General features: G+C 40.0%; 1 protein-coding gene across 1 annotated transcript in view; it reads right to left on the bottom strand.

Annotated features, from left to right (window-relative positions):
- Window positions 1-3,460: 3,460 nt before the first annotated feature.
- Window positions 3,461-20,594, bottom strand: part of LOC124265250 (fibropellin-1-like) — a 31,097-nt gene continuing 13,963 nt past the window's right edge. The window contains exons 6-15 of the mRNA XM_046700039.1: window positions 19,616-19,726; window positions 18,159-18,269; window positions 17,866-17,976; window positions 17,496-17,606; window positions 16,615-16,725; window positions 16,280-16,390; window positions 8,567-8,677; window positions 7,935-8,048; window positions 6,998-7,111; window positions 3,461-3,924 (exon numbers count right to left, since the gene is read on the bottom strand). Of these exons, the coding sequence (XP_046555995.1) occupies window positions 3,482-3,924; window positions 6,998-7,111; window positions 7,935-8,048; window positions 8,567-8,677; window positions 16,280-16,390; window positions 16,615-16,725; window positions 17,496-17,606; window positions 17,866-17,976; window positions 18,159-18,269; window positions 19,616-19,726 (1,448 nt within the window). The 3' untranslated portion in view covers window positions 3,461-3,481. The remainder of the gene's footprint in view (window positions 3,925-6,997; window positions 7,112-7,934; window positions 8,049-8,566; window positions 8,678-16,279; window positions 16,391-16,614; window positions 16,726-17,495; window positions 17,607-17,865; window positions 17,977-18,158; window positions 18,270-19,615; window positions 19,727-20,594) is intronic.

The following is a 20,594-nucleotide window of genomic DNA, read 5'->3' as shown; positions in this document are numbered from 1 at the left end:
ATGTATGTATGTATGTATGTATGTGTGTGTATGTGTGTGTGTGTGCGTGCGTGCGTGCGTGCGTGCGTGTATGTATGCACTGGTTTGTCTCGTCCAGACTCGATTATTTACATACGGCCGTCATATAGCAAAATTATTGCTGAGTGCAACGTCTAATAATGCAAATGCATTATAAATTGATTAACCTTAAGTAAAAATCTTCACTTCATCTTTAAGATGTAAACACAAAACAATAACAAACCAATATATATACGGAATACAATTTGAAAATACCACAATAAATGCATTAAAACTATAATTATACAAATCATGTACTGATTTAGTGATCTGACAAAACATAATCAAATAAGGTGAATTATTGTTTCGTTTCTGGGCCGCACGCTAACTTCTCCAAAAACATCCAATGTGTCGAAAAATGTAACATCCCCACGAACAGTCACTGATCCTTTCTGTATTAATTTGATTAACAAAACACGTTGTAGGGAAAGTAACTGACGTATTTCCTGACTGAATCTGTCTCATGGCAATATATACACCTGATCCATGGCCGAACGTGGTTTAGAGGTTACTTCTATTCATACAAACACATTAATATTTAAAGGTGTAGATATAATTCATAAACATATAAAAAACATGCATTATGTTTCACACATGTCGATGTGACAGGACTTGTATACACAGTCAAATATGAATATTTCAGTATATACTAGGCAGAAACTGTGCATACAAAAATTTAAAATCTAAATTTATCAAACCTGTGTAGACATATAAAGATTTAAACTCAGAGATTAGTATCCAACATGCATGCACGTGCCACGTTCCGTGACGTAGAGTGGGTTCATCCTTGAGACGTGCAATACGTTGTTGCACGTGCATTCCGGGAAAGAGAAACAGAGCAAATGAATGCAACACAATACTGTTACTTTGGAAAGCTCAACCCCTGCCCTTGCGATCTTTCAAAAAATTAAACGGCTATTGAAACGCATAGCATGCCAAGGCTTACGTCTGCACAACGTCATGAGGTCATTGGGATGGTCCGTGGGGGAATTTCTCAACGACAAGTGGCTGCACATTTCCACTGCCACCGGAACACCATTTCTACACTGGTGAGACGCTACCAGATCACACATGACGTCACTGATCGGCCACGTTCTGGACGTCCACGTGTAACAACGCCAAGACAGGACAGATGGATAAGGGTGACCCATCTTCGCCACAGGTTTCAGACTGCAGTGATGACTGCCCGAACCACAACACAGTTCGACAACGTTTACGTCATCACGGAATCAGACCACGACGTCCCGCCATACGGCCTATCCTGACACAACGTCATCGACAAGCTCGCCGAATATGGTGCCGAAATCATGTCCTCAGACCCTTGTTTAGGTGGAAAAATGTTGTTTTGACAGATGAGTCCAGGTTTAACATTTCCCATAGTGATGGACGTCAACGTGCCTATAGACGCGTGGGAGAACGTTATGCACAGGCCTTTGTCTTGGAGAGGAATCGCTTTGGTGGTGGTTTCCGTGATGATTTGGGGTGGAATAACAGCACGCCAAAGAACTCCTTTGGTGATTGTTCAGGGCAACTTAACTGGTGTGGGCTACAGGGATCAGATTCTTCGACCTGTGGCAATTCCTTTTCTGCAACGTCATGGCCCTGGGTTAACATTCCAACAGGACAATGCCCGCCCTCATACGGCAAGGGTTGCTATGGATTTCTTGCAACACCACAACGTTGACTTACTGCCTTGGCCTTCAAATTTACCGGATCTCTCCCCGATAGAGCATGTTTGAGACGAGATGGATCGACGTCTACGCCGTCTTCCTCATCCGCCAGATAACGTCCTTGACCTTGGCGTGACATCCCACAAGCCTTCCTTGCACATTTGATAGGCTCTATGTGTCGTCGATGAACTGCTGTTCTCAATGCCGATGGTGGACATACCCGTTGTTGAGTTTGTGACATGGTCGTTTGACCCTGTCCTGCTTGTGGACTCGTGACGTCATTGTGTTTGACTTTTCAATTGACATTCTCCCGACTTGTTATGGTCTCATGATCCCTCCATTAAAGTTTATATGTACCTTTGACATTGTCATCGTACTTATCAGCTGGGATAATATTTTGACAACGCACAGTTTCTTTATGTGGCTATTGGAATACGTAAATACTGGCTTAACATATAAATACTAACAGACAAATATTTATATTTTAAAATATATATTTATATTTACAATGGAATATGTAAAGACTGGCTTAACATATAAATATACTAACAAACATGAACATTTTAAAACATATATTTAAAAATATATATTTATATATTGTGAAACACAACGTTGTGATTGGTCGTCAGAAGAAAGATTAACTTTAAGATAAAGCCTACCAAAGATCCAAAACCTAACGCCTCTGTACAAACCACAAGTGGACCAGGTAATTCATCCATGCACGTGGGTTTGAGTCGCCTATGGTGTTGACTCTTCAGTGGAACTCGATCTGAGATATTAGTACTGTCTCATTTTTCATGCACAATATGACTTAAGGTATCTGTTCTGGCTTCAATAACTGTTTTTGTCACCAGCTTGAAATAAGCTGCCCACACCGCATGAGGGTCGTTGCTTGCTTCAGCACTGGCAGAACTCAGCGACAGGCAGCCAATATGTTCAGTGCGTCTTGGTGATCCGCATACTTTGGAACAGGTTTCTTCAGACAGAAAACGTCAATGGTTCGCCCATACAACAGCCAACCATGAATCCTCAAGTTTCATTAATCTGGGACGTCCGATGACGTCTACGTCAAAAGCCACTTCGTCAGTCGCAGTGTGCAATGCACACGAAAATGACTGGAATAACACCCTCATTTGCTTTCGAATCAAGTGCGCGCGATATAAACGAATGTAAAAACATGTTTGTGCATGTCCTCGAAACATACCTAACACTCCTGTCTCTAATTGTGGCTCTGTGAACTGTAGATAGTTATGCTCAGCTTAATCCTTCCTCCCAGAATACAACCATTACCATCACTCGATACTATGATATGTACATATAATCACATCTACTTCAAAAGTGCATGGTATAACATAAATACGCGGTCATCACTGAAACAGTTGTAAGGATCATGCTGTGTTGATATTTAAAAATCAATCAACAAAATATCTGTACAGATAACTATATGATATACACACAGAAATATACCGGTACATAATGATTTGCTACGAGTACATGTCTGAATTTGCTACTGGGGATTGTAGCCGAATGCAATTATGTCGACCTATCCTTTCTCAGCCCCCGCCCCTTAAACTTCCTTACACATCGACAAATACAGGCTGCCTGACGACCCTGGGTTAAAACGCCGTTACAAACGCCGAAAATATGTGTCAAGTTCCACTCAGGCAATTTGGAGGTTGCTTCCACCAATGTTGACCTTGGGTATCATATTCCACCAATCATATGCCCTTCTCTCTCTCTATCATATTCAAGTGCTAATTGGGCGGATGCTTTACGTGCTGCAGTCTTCTTGTCATGTCTATTATTTTGCTTTGTTGTACTTTCTTTGTTGGCATTAACTTAATGAAATTCAGACAATCGACAAATAGGAAAAACGCAAATGTTCCGACAAGGCAAACGATACCACCTAATCCAATTCCCGCCGAAGATCTACGTTCATCCGGTGCACTTGTCTTTTTTCGTATTGTCTTCGACAGTATCGCCTTGTTGACAAGCAGAATCGACCGAAGCAACGCAACCTTTGCAGCTAGTTGTTCGACCGTAATGTTACCCCCGGTCAGGCAAGGACATCCACACGCAAGTACAAACTGACAGAGAAAGCCACTATAATTAGCCGGACATTGACATTTAAACGCGTTGACTCGATCACTGCAAGTTCCGTTGTTTCTACATGGGCTGGAAGCACAGTCGTCGATGTCTGAAACACGTAACATTGGGACAGATTCTTGTTACATTTCTTGTACCGTTTATGGGTATATATAGAGAATCTCACCCAAGTGTTTACTGATATCAATTATATCAACACGAGTTGATAAAGTTACAAACATCCGTGGCTTGCCGAGGATATTTTTACTGTTATCGATGAGTGTTGATATATTTGATATCAGAGGACACGAGGGTGAGATTCTATTTATCATCAAAATTCTTTCTTCGTTAGTTTCCAATGAAAAATGTACATCTCTGAACACGGTACTGTAATTAGCCTTGCAGCTCAGCGCTGTCACAGCATTGTGACGTTATCAAGCTTATGACGTCACAGCATTGTCAGGGCATTGTACACAATCTACTGTCAAAACGATATCTCCTAGGAGATACTTAGAGAATAACCAACGAGGTACGAGTGATTACGGGAAATATGCCCGAGTTGAAAATAATGTTCACAGTGCCGAGCCTTGGCGAGGCACTGAACATTATATTAACGAGGGCATATTTCCCGTAATCACTCATACCGAGTTGGTTATTCTATTTATTACCCATAATGTAATTTAAAAAGAAGAACCACGAAATAAAAATCACCCGGAGACAGGACTTGTGACCTCAAACAGCTGATTCGTATTCATGCGCGTATTAAACCTAACTTCTCCAGCGGTAATAACATAACTACGCTATGACAAACAGTACCTCGTAAAATAACTTTAAAATACAACAAAAATATTTTCTTATGGAATATTTTATGAACATTTGTTAATATGATAAAGATGATCTTTTAAATGCAATATCACTGAACTTGATAACAGCTAAAACGTTATTTGATCAAGTAAGTGCGCCGGAACATCGTTCGTTCACGACCGACATGTGTCTAGTGACGGTGTAGTCGCAAAAACCTGTCAATTTGGGGAAAGTCAACGGTTAAAAGTTGGGAAATCTAGGAGACAACCATCCCACGAATATATCTAGAAAAAGTTTTCTGTCAAGAAACTCAACAAGTTTGAAGATTAAACAACATTTAGTTCTGTGGAAGGCGTGTTACAGTCACGTCATTGGTGACAGTGGAGTACAGCAGTTCCAAGAAGGATAACTCTAGTCGGAATCTGAGTCAATGGGAACAATATGCCTCTTTGGAGCAGATGATCGACTGACAGAGGAGTCATTCGAGATGTTGAAGTGGAGTACACTACCATAAATTGGACCTGAGAATAGTGTACGTACAGAATGAAGATTTACGGCATGCGACAACTGTGACGCCGTGTCAGACTCACTTGTCACACTTTCAGGTAACACCTTTAGTCGGTATGTTCTGCTTCTATTTCCCCGATTTCAGTTTTAACAATAAACAGGTTGTAGGAATTCAAGGGCTGTAAAATTGTTATCACTCTTCCCCGTCAACTTTAAAGTTCTAGGTCATTGGCCTTGATCGGGGTTAGCCTAATGGCGGCCATGTTTGTTTACAAACAATGCAAACGATTGTTGTTGTTTTGTGTGTGTTTTTTAAGGTTATTTATTTCAAAAAGACTACTATTTATAACGCAAATTTATTGCTAAATAATAATGTCTAATAAAAAGAGTATTCATATTCTTTAACCTTTATGTTTTCTTTTTTAAATCTCGGAATGTGTGAGTACAGCACGTTCTAATTATCAATGAAACGGTAAAAGTTGTCAATGAACTTGAATCATTGAAAGTAGTTCCGTCAACCAATCATATTTCTTCTCTGCTTAGCTGACCAATCAACGTTGAGAATCAGTGAAAAGCACATGTGCAATTATCACAAAAATGTGTATCCAAGCCCGTATGGGATAATAATATAAGTTGTTCACTTGTCTCGAGGAGGACATGGGCTGATGTACCCGCGATGTTTCTTTATGTTCCTTGACTGACTGACTAACTGAGTTTGGTTTTACGCCGCTTTTAGCAATATTCCGGCAACATCACGGCGGGGGACACCAGAAATGGGCTTCACACATTGTACCCATGTGGGGATTCGAACCCGGGTCTTCGGCGTGACGAGCCAACGCTTTAACCACTAGGCTACCCCACCGCCCCTTATGTTCCTTGAGCCCGAAGGAAAAACATCGAGGGTACATCAACCCATGGGCCCCGAGGGACCATTGAACAACGTATTTATCTTACCGAACACCTCAATGGTAATTTTGAACTATTTGAAGCACGGGTATCGGATCATAGTATGGAGTACCAGACGACAAGAAAAACAAATTTACAGTTATCTCCCTTCCATCGATTTGCATTCGCAAAACATCGGTAATTTCCGTACATCATACGTGTTTCAATGTTATTCGAGATAAAGAATCACTCCTATGAAATACCAAATGAGTTCGGCATTCCCAGCGGGGTACATAGAAAATGTAACTCGCTTGTAAGCGGGGTACATTGAAAATAATAGAAGAGCGCTCAGCCAATCAGAAAACGACATTTATGTGTGAGGCAAGATAATATAAGTTGTATGCTTCTCTCGAGGGTAATACGGTCTGATGTACGACTACCGGCTCGGGTAACACTGCTACAAAGATGTGTACATCAGGCCGTATTACCTGAGGGAGAGGCATACAACGTATTTACCTTACCGCCATGTTAAATGTACAACATATCATAATATGACGTCATACGATTGTTAGCAATACAGCTTCTCGACGGAGAGTTTGCCGGTTACCGTGGCAGCGGGTAATATTGTTTCCAGTTGTCACCCTCCTGGGATGGGTGACACGGAAACTTGTTAAAGCGTCCTTGACCAATGAAATTAAAGTATGTTATATGAAGGTAAGATAGTGTTTGATCTCACACAAGCAATATCTCCCGTGGAACACAGTTTTAGATGTTAAACTTCTTTAAGTGACATTTAGAAGCTGGTATGATGAAGTGGAACACCGTTATCCACACTGAAATAATCTATTGCAATAAAGAAGTTGCTTATACATAAAAATCGTTCCTCTTTATGGTTACATAGCAAGTGGAAATGTCCTTAGGATACATAGGATGACTGACCCAGACACACTGATTTCAATTCCTTTGCAGCTTCTGTACCCGTTACTTACCTGTCTGGCAGCTGTCGCCAACAATACCGGGTGGGCAGGAGCAGTTAAAACCGCCACTTGTCTGAGTGCAGCTCCCGTTGTTTTTACAGGGGTTTGCCACGCAGGGGTCAAGGACTGGATAGCATAAAAGTTAAATAGGGTCGATGTTCAACACACCTTATTTCCGACAATCGACATGTTGGTACCATTTATATACATAATATACATATCACCGGACCATTCGATCCAATTAGAAATCGCTTACGATTACATAAATTGCTAATTACTAGTTCCAACTCGTTATTCGACCCTTTGACCTGTAAACAATCGAATCGAACCACACCTCCTAGTGATGTGTGCTTGGAGCAACAGACCATGACGCTGGTGCATAATATATCACAAGCAGCCACGTTACCGAACTTTGCACCCCACCTTCCCCCAAACACACACCATTCAAAATAAATTTAAACTTTCCACGTTTTTAATCGTAGAATACGTGTCTTTTTAATGTATTGCTAGATTTCCTAAATTGCTGAAGGCTGAAGGGATAGTGTAAATCCAGCTAGGGTCCATGCAGGAAGCAAATGTACTGTATTTCACCATGGTATGGTGATCTACCTTCAGTTGTTGGCAATATATAGCCTGTTTTTATCATGTATTATCATCTATAGTTTTAGATCTAATTACTAGTTTTAAATTCGAATCTGTGATAATCTAGTTATTTTACTGTCCTTCGTTGACAGGTTTTTACAATTTACCATTAATTACTATGTATAAATTAATTGTTCTCGTCCCGATATGGCTGAAATATTGCCGATGTGACGATAAATTTTAACTCACTCACCCAAACACACACGCATGCACACACACGCACGCATGCACACAGACACGCACGCTCGCAGAACACACACACACACATGCTGCAAGAGCCTTTAGCTTTGAGCGGTAGTGGACATACCTGTTTGACACCTTGTGCCGTTGGTGCCTTGACGACAGGTACAGATATACCCGTCTACCATGTCTGTACAGTTGCCGCCATGAAGACATGGAGTACTGGCACATTCGTCTATGTCTGGGTGATGACAATGCAAGTCAGTGTACAGAGCGAATGGATCACATTGTGGTCTGACATAAACACCTTATCTCAAAAATATAAAACAGTAAGTAAACAAATAGGACATAGGCATGTTACCGTTGGAGCCATGTACACACTCGTTTAGATTTACAGTGTTTAACACTTTCTACCATTTATACATTAAACGAAATAAATTAACATGTTGCATCTCATCTCGTGTGGCCCATTTCGTTATGACACTCGATGTTTGATGTGTATGTGGAAATTCAGTAAAGTGAAGGAATCGCACTTAATGTAAGTTATTGTGAAGGTCTTGTGGATGGGTGTGACTTTACACAAAGAAGCTGAACTAGTTGACGATCTGGTGGTCATTAGACATCATCTGCATCTCAACTCTGATGGAACTTAGCATGGGACTGACGCCATTTTTAACTGTTTCCGGGATTATTTTACACGTGAATGGACATGTTTGTCCTTCATCGCTGTTAACTGCGTGAGACAGGAAGACTTCTCACCTGTGCTGCAGTTCCGGTCTGTATACCCAGGGTCACAGACACAGGTGTAGTTGTTGACTTGGTCGACACAGGAACCGTTGACACATGGACTCGTTGCACAGTCGTCGATATCTACAGTTACGTTATGAATGAAAGCAATCGTACATTGGGATTATTGTGAATGTGTTCATATATGTCTGTGTCAGTGTAGGATGTATGGTCAGTCTGTGTTGACATCTATGAACACGAGGACATGACGTTCAGATATTATTTGTACAATGTATATATTTTAAACAATCAGCTATGCATATATAACACCAGGTGTTCGACCCGTGCATACGAAACAGCGCAAAATCCTGCAGTCAGGAGTAGTCGGTGTCAAACTACTCTTGGTCATCTTTGTTAAACCCGTGAAGATCCAGATTAGAATTGGCCTTCAGCAGTTCTTGCTTGTCGCCAGAGGCAACTAACGGACTCGAGTGGTCACACTCGCTGACTTGGTTGACACATGCCATCGAACCAGAAATGCTCATGGTGTTGATCACTGGATTGTTTGGTCCAGATGCGATTATTTACAGACTGCCACCATACAGCTGGAATATTGCTGAGTGTGGCGTTAAACAACAAACACAACACAAAATAACATCTTATTTAAAACCACAATAAGAAACAGTTTACAAATTACAGTTGATATGGTGATGGCAAGCCCAGTTAACAATTCTTATGGGCAATAGTAAATTAGCTCTTAAAGCCGTTGGCAAGTAAATATCAGTGAGTGAGTGAGTGAGTTAAGATTTTAAGTCACATCGGCAATATTTCAGCCATATCGTGACTGTAAACAAGTTGTGAATTCACCATAAATACATATAAATTATAAAAACCTGCCGACGAAGGACAGTAAAATCAACTAGAATATCACAGTATCAAGGAATAAAACTAGCAAACTCTCTAAAATTGGATTTCAAATTAGGACAACACAGTATAAAAATCGGCTATAGATCGCCAACAACTGAAGGTAGATCACCATACTAGGGACCATGGGGACTTACATTACTTTTGCTACCTGCATAGACCCTAGTTGGATTTACATCATCCCTTCAGCTGTCGGCAATTTTTGACAATCTAGCCGTAAATTAAAAGAACATATATGCTACGATTACAAATAACAGTAGGTTTAAATCTACCTAGAATGCTTTGGGACTTACGTACCCTCTCAGGAGGACAATAATTTTACAATACTTTAACCCCCTTTGAGGGTACAGCCACTAACAATCTCAGTTACTAATCTAAGCTACCAATAATATATTTTCATAGCTATTTACAAATCATTTAACAAATCTAATTCTTTTAAAATGCAATAATTAAATGAGAACTTATATTAATAAAAAGATCCTTCATAGTTCGTGATTTGAAATAGTTATCCCTTGTGATGGAATATTCAACACAGTCAAGCAAGACATGCTTGACCGTGATTCGTTCATCACAAGGGATACAAAACGGAGGATCTTCGCCTTTCAATAAATATTCGTGAGTATATCTAGTATGGCCAATGCGACATCGTCGCATAATGACCTCTTCAAATCTGGACTGACAACCCAAGTAGGTGTAACTGATATAGGGTTTTATTGCATGTAATGTATTGATACCTACTTGGGTGTCCCACTTCTTCTGCATCAGATCACGGATGTAGGTTCTAATGCTAGCTTTGTAATCAGAGTATGGGATAAGAAGTGGTGTCACAGATTTGTTGAGTGCTGCCTCAGCAGCAAAATCGGCCATTGTGTTCCCAGAAATGCCAACATGGCTGGGTAACCAACAAAAGACGATGTCGCACTGGCCAGTAGCAAGATCATTATACAATTCAATAATTTCTATTAAAAGTGGATGTTTACAAGAAAGAATTTTAATGGCCTGAAGGCATGAAAGAGAATCGGTATGTATTGTTTATATTTACGGTGTTTATTAATATATTTAAGAACTGTTAATATGGCGTTAGCTTCTGCTGTGCAAATAGAGCTGTCATTGGGCAATCGAGAAGATATTGTTTTGGATCCAATGGCATTGGCACAAGCAACTGCGCCACCATCCTTGGACCCATCCGTATATGTATTGTATGTATTATATTTACTTTTTAATTGATTATAATCTTGTTTATATTGTAATGCATTTGTTTCCGATTTTTTAAAAGTTGTCAGTGTTAGATCAACTTCTGGTCTAACCAACTGCCAAGGAGGAGAAGAAAGCAGACGGGAAGGAGATATATTCTCTAGTTCAATGCCAGCAGCAGAAAGGAAAGGTTTTACTCTTAGTCCGAGAGGCGGAACAAGAGAAGACTTTTTATTGTATAGATCCTCATAAAGAGGATTAAAAAAAACAGTTAAATGAAGGATTTCACTCCTTAGAATATAGTTTTGTTATACACTGCAAGGATAATTTTATACGCCGTTGGTTAAGGGATGGCTCATCAGCCTCAACGTAGAGACTGTCAGCAGGAGAGGTTCTAAAGGACCAAATTTGATTTCAACTTAGGACAACACAGTATAAAAATCGGCTATAGATCGCCAACAACGGAAGGTAGATCACCATACTAGGGACCATGGGGACTTACATTACTTTTGCTACCTGCATAGACCCTAGTTGGATTTACATCATCCCTTCAGCTGTCGGCAATTTTTGACAATCTAGCCGTAAATTAAAAGAACATATATGCTACGATTACAAATAACAGTAGGTTTAAATCTACCTAGAATACTTTGGGACTTACGTACCCTCTCAGGAGGACAATAATTTTACAATAACCCAATTTGAGGGAACAGCCACTAACAATCTCAGTTACTAATCTAAGCTACCAATAATAAAAATATTTAGCTAATTACAAATCATTTAACAAATCTAATTCTTTTAAAATGCAATAATTAAATGAGAACTTATATTAATAAAAAGATCCTTCATAGTTCGTGATTTGAAATAGTTATCCCTTGTGATGGAATATTCAACACAGTCAAGCAAAAAATGCTTGAACGTGATTCGTCCATCACAAGGGATACAAAACGGAGGATCTTCGCCTTTCAATAAATATTCGTGAGTATATCTAGTATGGCCAATGCGACATCGTCGCATAATGACCTCTTCAAATCTGGACTGACAACCCAAGTAGGTGTAACTGATATAGGGTTTTATTGCATGTAATTTATTGATACCTACTTGGGTGTCCCACTTCTTCTGCATCAGATCACGGATGTAGGTTCTAATGCTAGCTTTGTAATCAGAGAATGGGATAAGAAGTGGTGTCACAGATTTGTTGAGTGCTGCCTCAGCAGCAAAATCGGCCATTGTGTTCCCAGAAATGCCAACATGGCTGGGTAACCAACAAAAGACGATGTCGCACTGGCCAGTAGCAAGATCATTATACAATTCAATAATTTCTATTAAAAGTGGATGTTTACAAGAAAGATTTTTAATGGCCTGAAGGCATGAAAGAGAATCGGTATGTATTGTTTATATTTACGGTGTTTATTAATATATTTAAGAACTGTTAATATGGCGTTAGCTTCTGCTGTGCAAATAGAGCTGTCATTGGGCAATCGAGAAGATATTGTTTTGGATCCAATGGCATTGGCACAAGCAACTGCGCCACCATCCTTGGACCCATATGTATTGTATGTATTATATTTACTTTTAAATTGATTATATTCTTGTTTATATTGTAATACATTTGTTTCCGATTTTTTAAAAGTTGTGTGTGTTAGATCAACTTCTGGTCTAACCAACTGCCAAGGAGGAGAAGAAAGCAGACGGGAAGGAGATATATTCTCTAGTTCAATGCCAGCAGCAGAAAGGAAAGGTTTTACTCTTAGTCCCAGAGGCGGAACAAGAGAAGACTTTTTATTGTATAGATCCTCATAAAGAGGATTAAAAAACAGTTAAATGCAGGATTTCACTCCTTAGAATATAGTTTTGTTATACACTGCAAGGATAATTTTATACGCCGTTGGTTAAGGGATGGCTCATCAGCCTCAACGTAGAGACTGTCAGCAGGAGAGGTTCTAAAGGACCCAAGACAAAGTTTTAGACCTTGGTGGTGGACAGATTCTAATATTTTTAGGTTACTGTTGCAGGCTCCACCATAGACAATGGAGCCATAATCAAGTTTGGAACGGACCAGTGATCGATATAGATGGAGGGGGGTAGCTTGATCCCCTCCCCATTTAGAATTTGAAACCACTTTCAGCAAGTCAAGTGCCTTCAGGCATTTAGTTTTAAGGGATTTGATATGTGGCAGAAACGTTAAGTGAGAGTCAAAAACCAGACCCAAGAACTTGGCCTCCTCAAACTTTTGATGGGCGTGCCATCTAGAGATAGTTCGGGGTCTTTTTGGGGTTTGTATTTACGGCAGAAATGTATGCAATTAGTTTTAGATTTAGAAAGTTTAAAGCCATTTTCAAGACACCATTTATTTATCTTGTTTAAACATAACTGCGGTTGCCTTTCAATAGTATGCATATTTTTACCACGACAGGAAATATTAAAATGATCCACAAATTACGATCCATCTATTGAATCGTTTAAAACTTTTGACAAACTATTTATCTTTATACTAAATAGTGTGACAGACAAAATACTGCCTTGTGGAACACCCTGATCCTGATTGTAATGATCAGACAGGGTAGAACCCACGCGGACTTGAAATTGTCTGTCAATTAAAAAGGTGGCTATAAACTGAGGCAAACGGCCTGGCAATCCGAGGCCATGTAAATTTCTTAAAATGCCATATTTCCACGTAGTGTCATATGCCTTTTCAAGGTAAAGAAAGATAGACACAGCGTGCTGTTTATTAATTAGAGCGTTTTTAACAAATGATTTTAAACTCACAAAGTGATCGACAGTACTTCTGTTTTTAACGGAAACCACATTGCATATCTGTTATAAGGTTATTTGTTTCCAAGTACCAAACAAGTCGATTATTTATCATTCGTTCCATGCTTTTGCAAACACAGCTAATTAGTGAAACTGGTCTATAATTGGACGGATCCGTATGATCACGTCCAGGTTTAGGTATCGGTACTACTATAGCGTCACGCCATGAGGGAGGGAATTTACCTCATGTCCAAATATCATCAAAATATTTGTAAAAGAGTTTCTAGACAGGATTCTGGTAAGTGCTTCAGGAGTTGATAATGAATGTTATCAGCTCCTGTAGCAGTATCGTGAGCTTGTTCAAGAGCAGTATGGAGCTCATGAATGGACAATATTTCATTATAGTCTTCCCCATTATCTGAATTGAAATGAATAGGTTTCTTTTCTTGTTGTTTTTGATATTGTTGGAATTTAGGCACATAATTAGAAGAGGAAGAATGTTTAGCAAGAGTTTCACCCAGTTTATTCGCAATATCTGATTTTTCAGTAAGTAATTGATCCCCGTGTTTAAGATGATGGACGCTAGATTTAGTACCTTTACCTTGAATCTTCTGTACCATGTTCCACACTTTGGACATGGGCGTTCGAGAGTTAATTTTGGATACAGAATTTTGCCAAGATTGGCGTTTATTCTGTTTAAAGGTACGCCGCGCTTTAACATTTAAAATTTGAAATTTATTTAAATTATCCACCATAGGGTGGCAACGGTAATAATGTTCTGTTTTTTCCTTGCCTGACTGACAAGTCGAGAGCAGAATATGTTCCTGTACCAGGGTGTAAATATGTGTTTGAACCATCATTACAAATACATAAATCATTATCTGAACAAAACTCCTCCAGTAGTTTACCTTTAGCGTTTCTAGTTGCACCACCCCAGAGTGGATTGTGGCCATTTAAATCTTCCATAATAATACAGGGTTTCTGGAGTTGGTCATATAGAGCTTGAAGATCGGTTTTGTGAAACGTTGAAGACGGAGAGATATATAGAGAGCATATTGTAAACGCAACATGTAAAGTAATGCGCACTGCAACAGCCTGCAGATTAGTAGTAAGTGAAACAGGGCTGTGGATAACGTTCTGTTTGACTAGGATGGAAGATCCTCCAGTGGCCCTTTGTTTTTTTTGAAGCATCAGGCTTAGGTTTAATTTTACTTTTAACAATTTGTTGACTATAAGATGACGATTGAGACTCTGAGCCTGATTGAAAAGATGATTTATGATCAGAAGAAGACTTTGACGTACTAGGAAGTGATTCCTCAGTCTGAGATGATATAGCACGCCGCTTTTAGCAATATTACAAAAAGCTGTGGAGAGTCGCAGATGACCCAAGTCAAGGTTGTTTGGCAGCTTGTGGATGATTTTGTTATTTTAGAGCTAGACTCAGTTGGTGTTTTGGCTACTGCAGCATAACTTTCTGTAAGGTCGGATCTCTTTACCAGTTTTTTTGCCTCAGAAAAAGTGATATTTTGGGTAAATTTGATTTAAATTTGCTAATCGCCATTTGCTCTTTCCAAATCGGACACTCTTTAGAAAAAGAAGAATGGTCGCCTGAGCAGTTGGTGCATTTTTTAAAATCACTGTTACAATCTTCTGTTGTGTGTGTCTTCTCACCACAGTGAGCACACACAACAGACAATGTGCAAGTATTAACATCGTGTCAATATTCCTGGCATTTAAAACACCTGAGCGGGTTGGGGATGTAGGTGTCAACATGGATGTTACAGTAACCTGCCTTCAGTGATTTGGGAGCATTTGGAGATGAAAAGGAAAACAGATAGGTATTTGTTTTGAAAGTTTCATTGTTTTTTCGGGTTGAAAAGCGCTTTACATAATCTTTCATCTCTGATACTATGTCAAGTTCCGACATATCAGCAAACAATCGATCACGATCTCTGACGATACCTTTACTTGTGTTCAACGTTTTGTGAGCAGAGACCGTGACCGGAATGCCAACGAACGTTCAGTACTCATCAGGTTGATTGACTGTTGCTTTTTTCCGCACTCAACTAGCAGCGCACTCGAACGTAAGCGTTTAATGTTCTTGACATCCCCAGCAATACCTTGAATACCCTTAGATACTGCGAAAGGGTTCAACTTTAACAGGGGCGCAACCCACGGCAAACGGGTTGGTGGACCAAATATACCCCTGGGTCCACTAATCAAGGGGGGGTGAAGAGCACCCACCCAAGAGGTGGCTCTTCACGGGTGCCAGTAAATATCAGTACATAGAGGTATGTTACACATAACCTATTAATGAGCCATTATGTAGGAAAATGGAAATGAATCGGTTTCTGATTGAAGGTACAGCCAGGGGTATTCACCACACGGTTTATGTATCAGTTGATGGTTTAACGTCTTCTTGTCTGTCACTGGATTGTCTGGTCTGTTTACACCCCGCTGTTGCATTGCAGGAGAATGGTTATGCTAAAGGAAACTAACAGTCACCTATCATTTGATGCATTTTGTGTGAGTGGGTTGTGCTTCCCCTTGTCAGGATCATACGATGTCTTTACTGACTAAGTGATCCATTCCTAGAGCTTTTACTGCGTAATTTTAGCATTTTTCCATTTGTCAAATAGAATCTGTTTGGGCGGAGCACCGGTACTGGAGTGGACGTTCTATTGTTTCTAACACTGGCATTATTTCCAGGTCTCACACATAGGTCAACAGTTATGAAGATAAGATACAATTATATTTGACAATGATATTCCATTGAGTCGAGTAATTATAATTACATGAAGTTCAAATTTATGTGACCCTTGTCTGTCGGGGTTATAAGATATATAAAAACTGCGTGAGATGGATAAGGACCGTTACCTGTGCTGCAGTTCCGGTCTGTGTATCCAGGTTTACAGTCACAGGTGTAGTTGTTGACGTGGTCGACACAGGTACCGTTGACACATGGGTTTTGTGCACAGTCGTCAATATCTAAAATTATATGCTTCATTGTGAATTAAGCAATAGTACCGGGATGTATAATTGTCCGTACAAACGAATAGGTGTTAACGTTAATTGTGCCTTCTGCGCCGTGCATACCTCTCGCTGCTGCGAGCGGATATTGCCCGGAAACCGCGAGGTCTGTACTAATGAGGTGCCTGCTACCAGTGTTATAGAGAATATTTAACCTGTGTGAGATACGAAAGACTTCTCACCTGTGCTGCAGTTCCAGTCTGTGTACCCAGGTTCACAGTCACAGGTGTAGTTGTTGACGTGGTCGACACAGGTACCGTTGACACATGGGTTCGTTGCGCACTCATCAATGTCTGCAAACAGTTATCATCATCAATAATGGTTTTACCCCAACTATGCCAGTTGGATGATGAATATGTTGCTTTTGCTTTCAAGAACATTAGGATGCCGTTATATTACGTTTTGCATTGGATAAAAGATGTACGTCCTTGCAGTTTATCTATAATTTACCAAGTGTGACGATTGTTACTTAAGACCCACAGCTCACAGTAACATATGAAGGGTCAGAGAACTGGACATGAAATCTGATAGCCTTTTATACTTGCTTGATTGTTGCTTAACGCCGCAATCAGCAGTATTCCAGCCATATGGCGGCGGTCAGTAAATAATCGAGTCTGGACCAGACAATCCAGTGATCAACAGCCTGAGCATCGATCTATACAATTGGAATACGATGACATGTGTCAACCAAGTCAGCGAGCCTGACCACCCGATCCCGTTAGTCGCCTTTTACGACAAGCATGGGTTACTGAAGACCAATTCTAACCCGGATCTTCACGGGTCTTCTAATTATTAGTAGTATCACTGACTGACTGACTGAGTTTGGTTTTACGCCGCTTTTAGCAATATTCCAGCAACATCACGGCGGGGGGACACCAGAAATGGGCTTCACACATTGTACCCATGTGGGGATTCGAACCCGGGTCTTCGGCGTGACAAGCCAACGCTTTAACCATTAGGCTACCCCACCGCCCCTATAAGTAGTATCAAAGCGTCAAGTAGTTGTGTTTTAATTGAAACTTTGGGGTATACCGCGGGTATTATGAGTAAAAACGGAGTCAACCTGTGCTGCAGTTCCAGTCTGTGTACCCAGGTTCACAGTCACAGGTGTAGTTGTTGACGTGGTCGGAACAGGCACCGTTGACACATGGCTTCGTTGCACAATCGTCAATATCTACAAACAGTCAGTTACATTATGATTTAACCCAAAATGAGCATGCCGGTTATACCATATATATTGCGTTTACGTATTGTACCATAGTAAATATTTGTGAGGATATCATTGAGGTGATACTTAGATTGATCTTCTTATTGAACTCTGTCATTCTAGATTCCTCCCTAAAGAAATCGTGTAAGTAATCGTTTGACACAACCGTTTGGACAGTCAGGGTTTTACTGATGAATAAACTTCGTCACTGCGAACAACTCCTAACCTGTGCTGCAGTTCTGGTCTGTGTATCCAGGTTCACAGGTACAGGTGAAGTTGTTGACGTGGTCGACACAGGTACCGTTGACACATGGGTTTGTCGCACAGTCGTCGATATCTACAAGCGGTTACATCATGAAGTAACCTATACTGTAAAGATACATAATGTTCTGGACTAATGAATCGTCATAATAAGGACATTTTTAATCACCGCAGGCGGTGTTCCCACGGACAGCATGGCGCTGGGACGAATGGGGACCAGACTATTGGGGAAATCTGAGGAAGATGAAGACGACTCACCTGTGCTGCAGTTCATGTCCGTGTACCCAGGTTCACAGTCACAGGTGTAGTTGTTGACGCCGCTGTCACAAGTACCGTGCACACAGGGGTTTGTTGAACACTCGTCAATTTCTGGATAGTGATTTACCCAAACTAATTATGTCATTTTGATTATGAATATGTTACGTGTGCCTTCATAGACATTTGGATACCATATACGTGTTGTACTGTAGTGTATTTTGGATACCGTATGCGCTAATACGTATACGCGTTGTACTGTAGTGTCTGTGGATATCATATATGCCAATGCATATACGCATTGTACTGTAGTGTCTTTGGATATCATATATGCCAATACGTATACGCGTTGTACTGTAGTGTCTTTGGATATCATATATGCCAATACGTATACGCGTTGTACTGTAGTGTCTTTGGATATCATATATGCCAATACGTATACGTACTGTTGTACATATATGCCAATGTAGTGTCTAGTGGTGGATATCATATATGCCAATACAATACTGTATACGCGTTGTACTGTAGTGTCTTTGGATATCATATATGCCGTTGTACTGTAGTGTCTTTGGATATCATATATATACGCGTTGTGTTGTATCTGTAGTGTCTGTTGGATATCATATATGCCAATACGTATACGTGTTGTACTGTAGTGTCTTTGGATATCATATATGCCAATACGTATACGTGTTGTACTGTAGTGTCTTTGGATATCATATATGCCAATACGTATACGCGTTGTACTGTAGTGTCTTTGGATATCATATATGCCAATACGTATACGCGTTACGTATGTACTGTAGTATTTGATATCATATATGCCAATGTATACGTGTTGTAGTGTCTTTGGATATCATATATGCCAATACGTATACGTGTTGTACTGTAGTGTCTTTGGATATCATATATGCCAATACGTATACGCGTTGTACTGTAGTGTCTTTGGATATCATATATGCCAATACGTATACGCGTTGTACTGTAGTGTCTTTGGATATCATATATGCCAATACGTATACGTGTTGTACTGTAGTGTCTTTGGATATCATATATGCCAATACGTATACGTGTTGTACTATATTGTATATTTTCTGTCGATATTACTTGGATGACGTTACACTTCGATGCATATCCTTGCAGTTTATCAACAATGAATGTTTCCTCAGCAGATGTTCACGTTTGTGTGATAATTATTCGTCTTGCAACTCTAGATACTCTACTCGCATTAACGCATGTCGTGGTAAAGAATTAAACCTGAAATCCGAAAGCTTTGTAATCAGTTTCAGAGTTGCATAGGGGTGAGTTATACATCGGTGTTTCACCTCTGTTAGACGGTGGTTTCATTCAACGGTTTCTTACACAGTGGACCTCTGAATTTAAACACGACGTTCATGTAAATAATTTCCTGACGAGATTAATAGGGTAGGGACTACCGTGGTGAGGAAAAGACGCCTCACCTGTGCTGCAGTTCCAGTCTGTATACCCAGGGTCACAGGTACAGGTGTAGTTGTTGACGTGGTCCACACAGGTACCGTTGACACATGGGTTTGTCGCACAGTCGTCAATATCTAAAATTATATCTTTCATTGTGAATTAAGCAATAGTACCGGGATGTATAATTGTCCGTACAAACGAATAGGTGTTAACGTGTAGTTGTTGACGTGGTCCACACAGGTACCATTGACACATGAACTGCACAGTCGTCGATGTCTATGAAAATCATTTTGGTGTATATTCAATGACACACACACACACACACACACATATGCACACAGACACGTACAGAGAGACACACACACACATTAAATATACATATAACACACACATATATATATTGTGAATATCAATATAATATGATGTGCAGTTTCTGTGCTACTTTTAGACGCTCCCCGCTCAGACGTTTAACAGTGGATATTCATCTGAGGTGTCTTAACAATATTGGGCACTGGTGGCAGTCGTGTAAGCTTCCTGAAAAATACTGTTTTTCTAAAATCATCTCTATTTCTGATCACTAAGTGTTTTTTGGGGGGGCAACAATAGTTTCATCCCTGTCATGCAACCACGACATAAAAACAAACTGGAAAATGAAGTAATTGATATCAATGTCACATAAGACGATATCGCTTTTGTTGAAGGTAAAGACATTAATTTTGAATTACGTCGGCGGTGTAGTCGTGCAGACATTGCTGCTGATAACTGGCGAACATGGTTAAACGGCGTGTTTGGGTGTATTGTATCGGGCCTAACACTTCATGCACTTGTGCATTTGGAAGCTGGAAGAGATGAAATATTTATGGATAACGACTTGAATTCACCTGAACAAATGTCAAGAAGTAGGACTGAAACAAACCTTACAGAAAATAACCTGTTACAAATTTGTTATCCATAATTGTGTACGGCTTCCATACACGTTATTCGTAAATGTTCAAAGTCGTC

Source organism: Haliotis rubra, unplaced genomic scaffold, assembly GCF_003918875.1.
Source record: "Haliotis rubra isolate DU_JTF1 unplaced genomic scaffold, ASM391887v1 Scf121, whole genome shotgun sequence".
Taxonomy (NCBI): domain Eukaryota; kingdom Metazoa; phylum Mollusca; class Gastropoda; order Lepetellida; family Haliotidae; genus Haliotis; species Haliotis rubra.
Note: the sequence above shows the minus strand (reverse complement) of the source record. Positions and strands in the feature narration are given on the sequence as shown.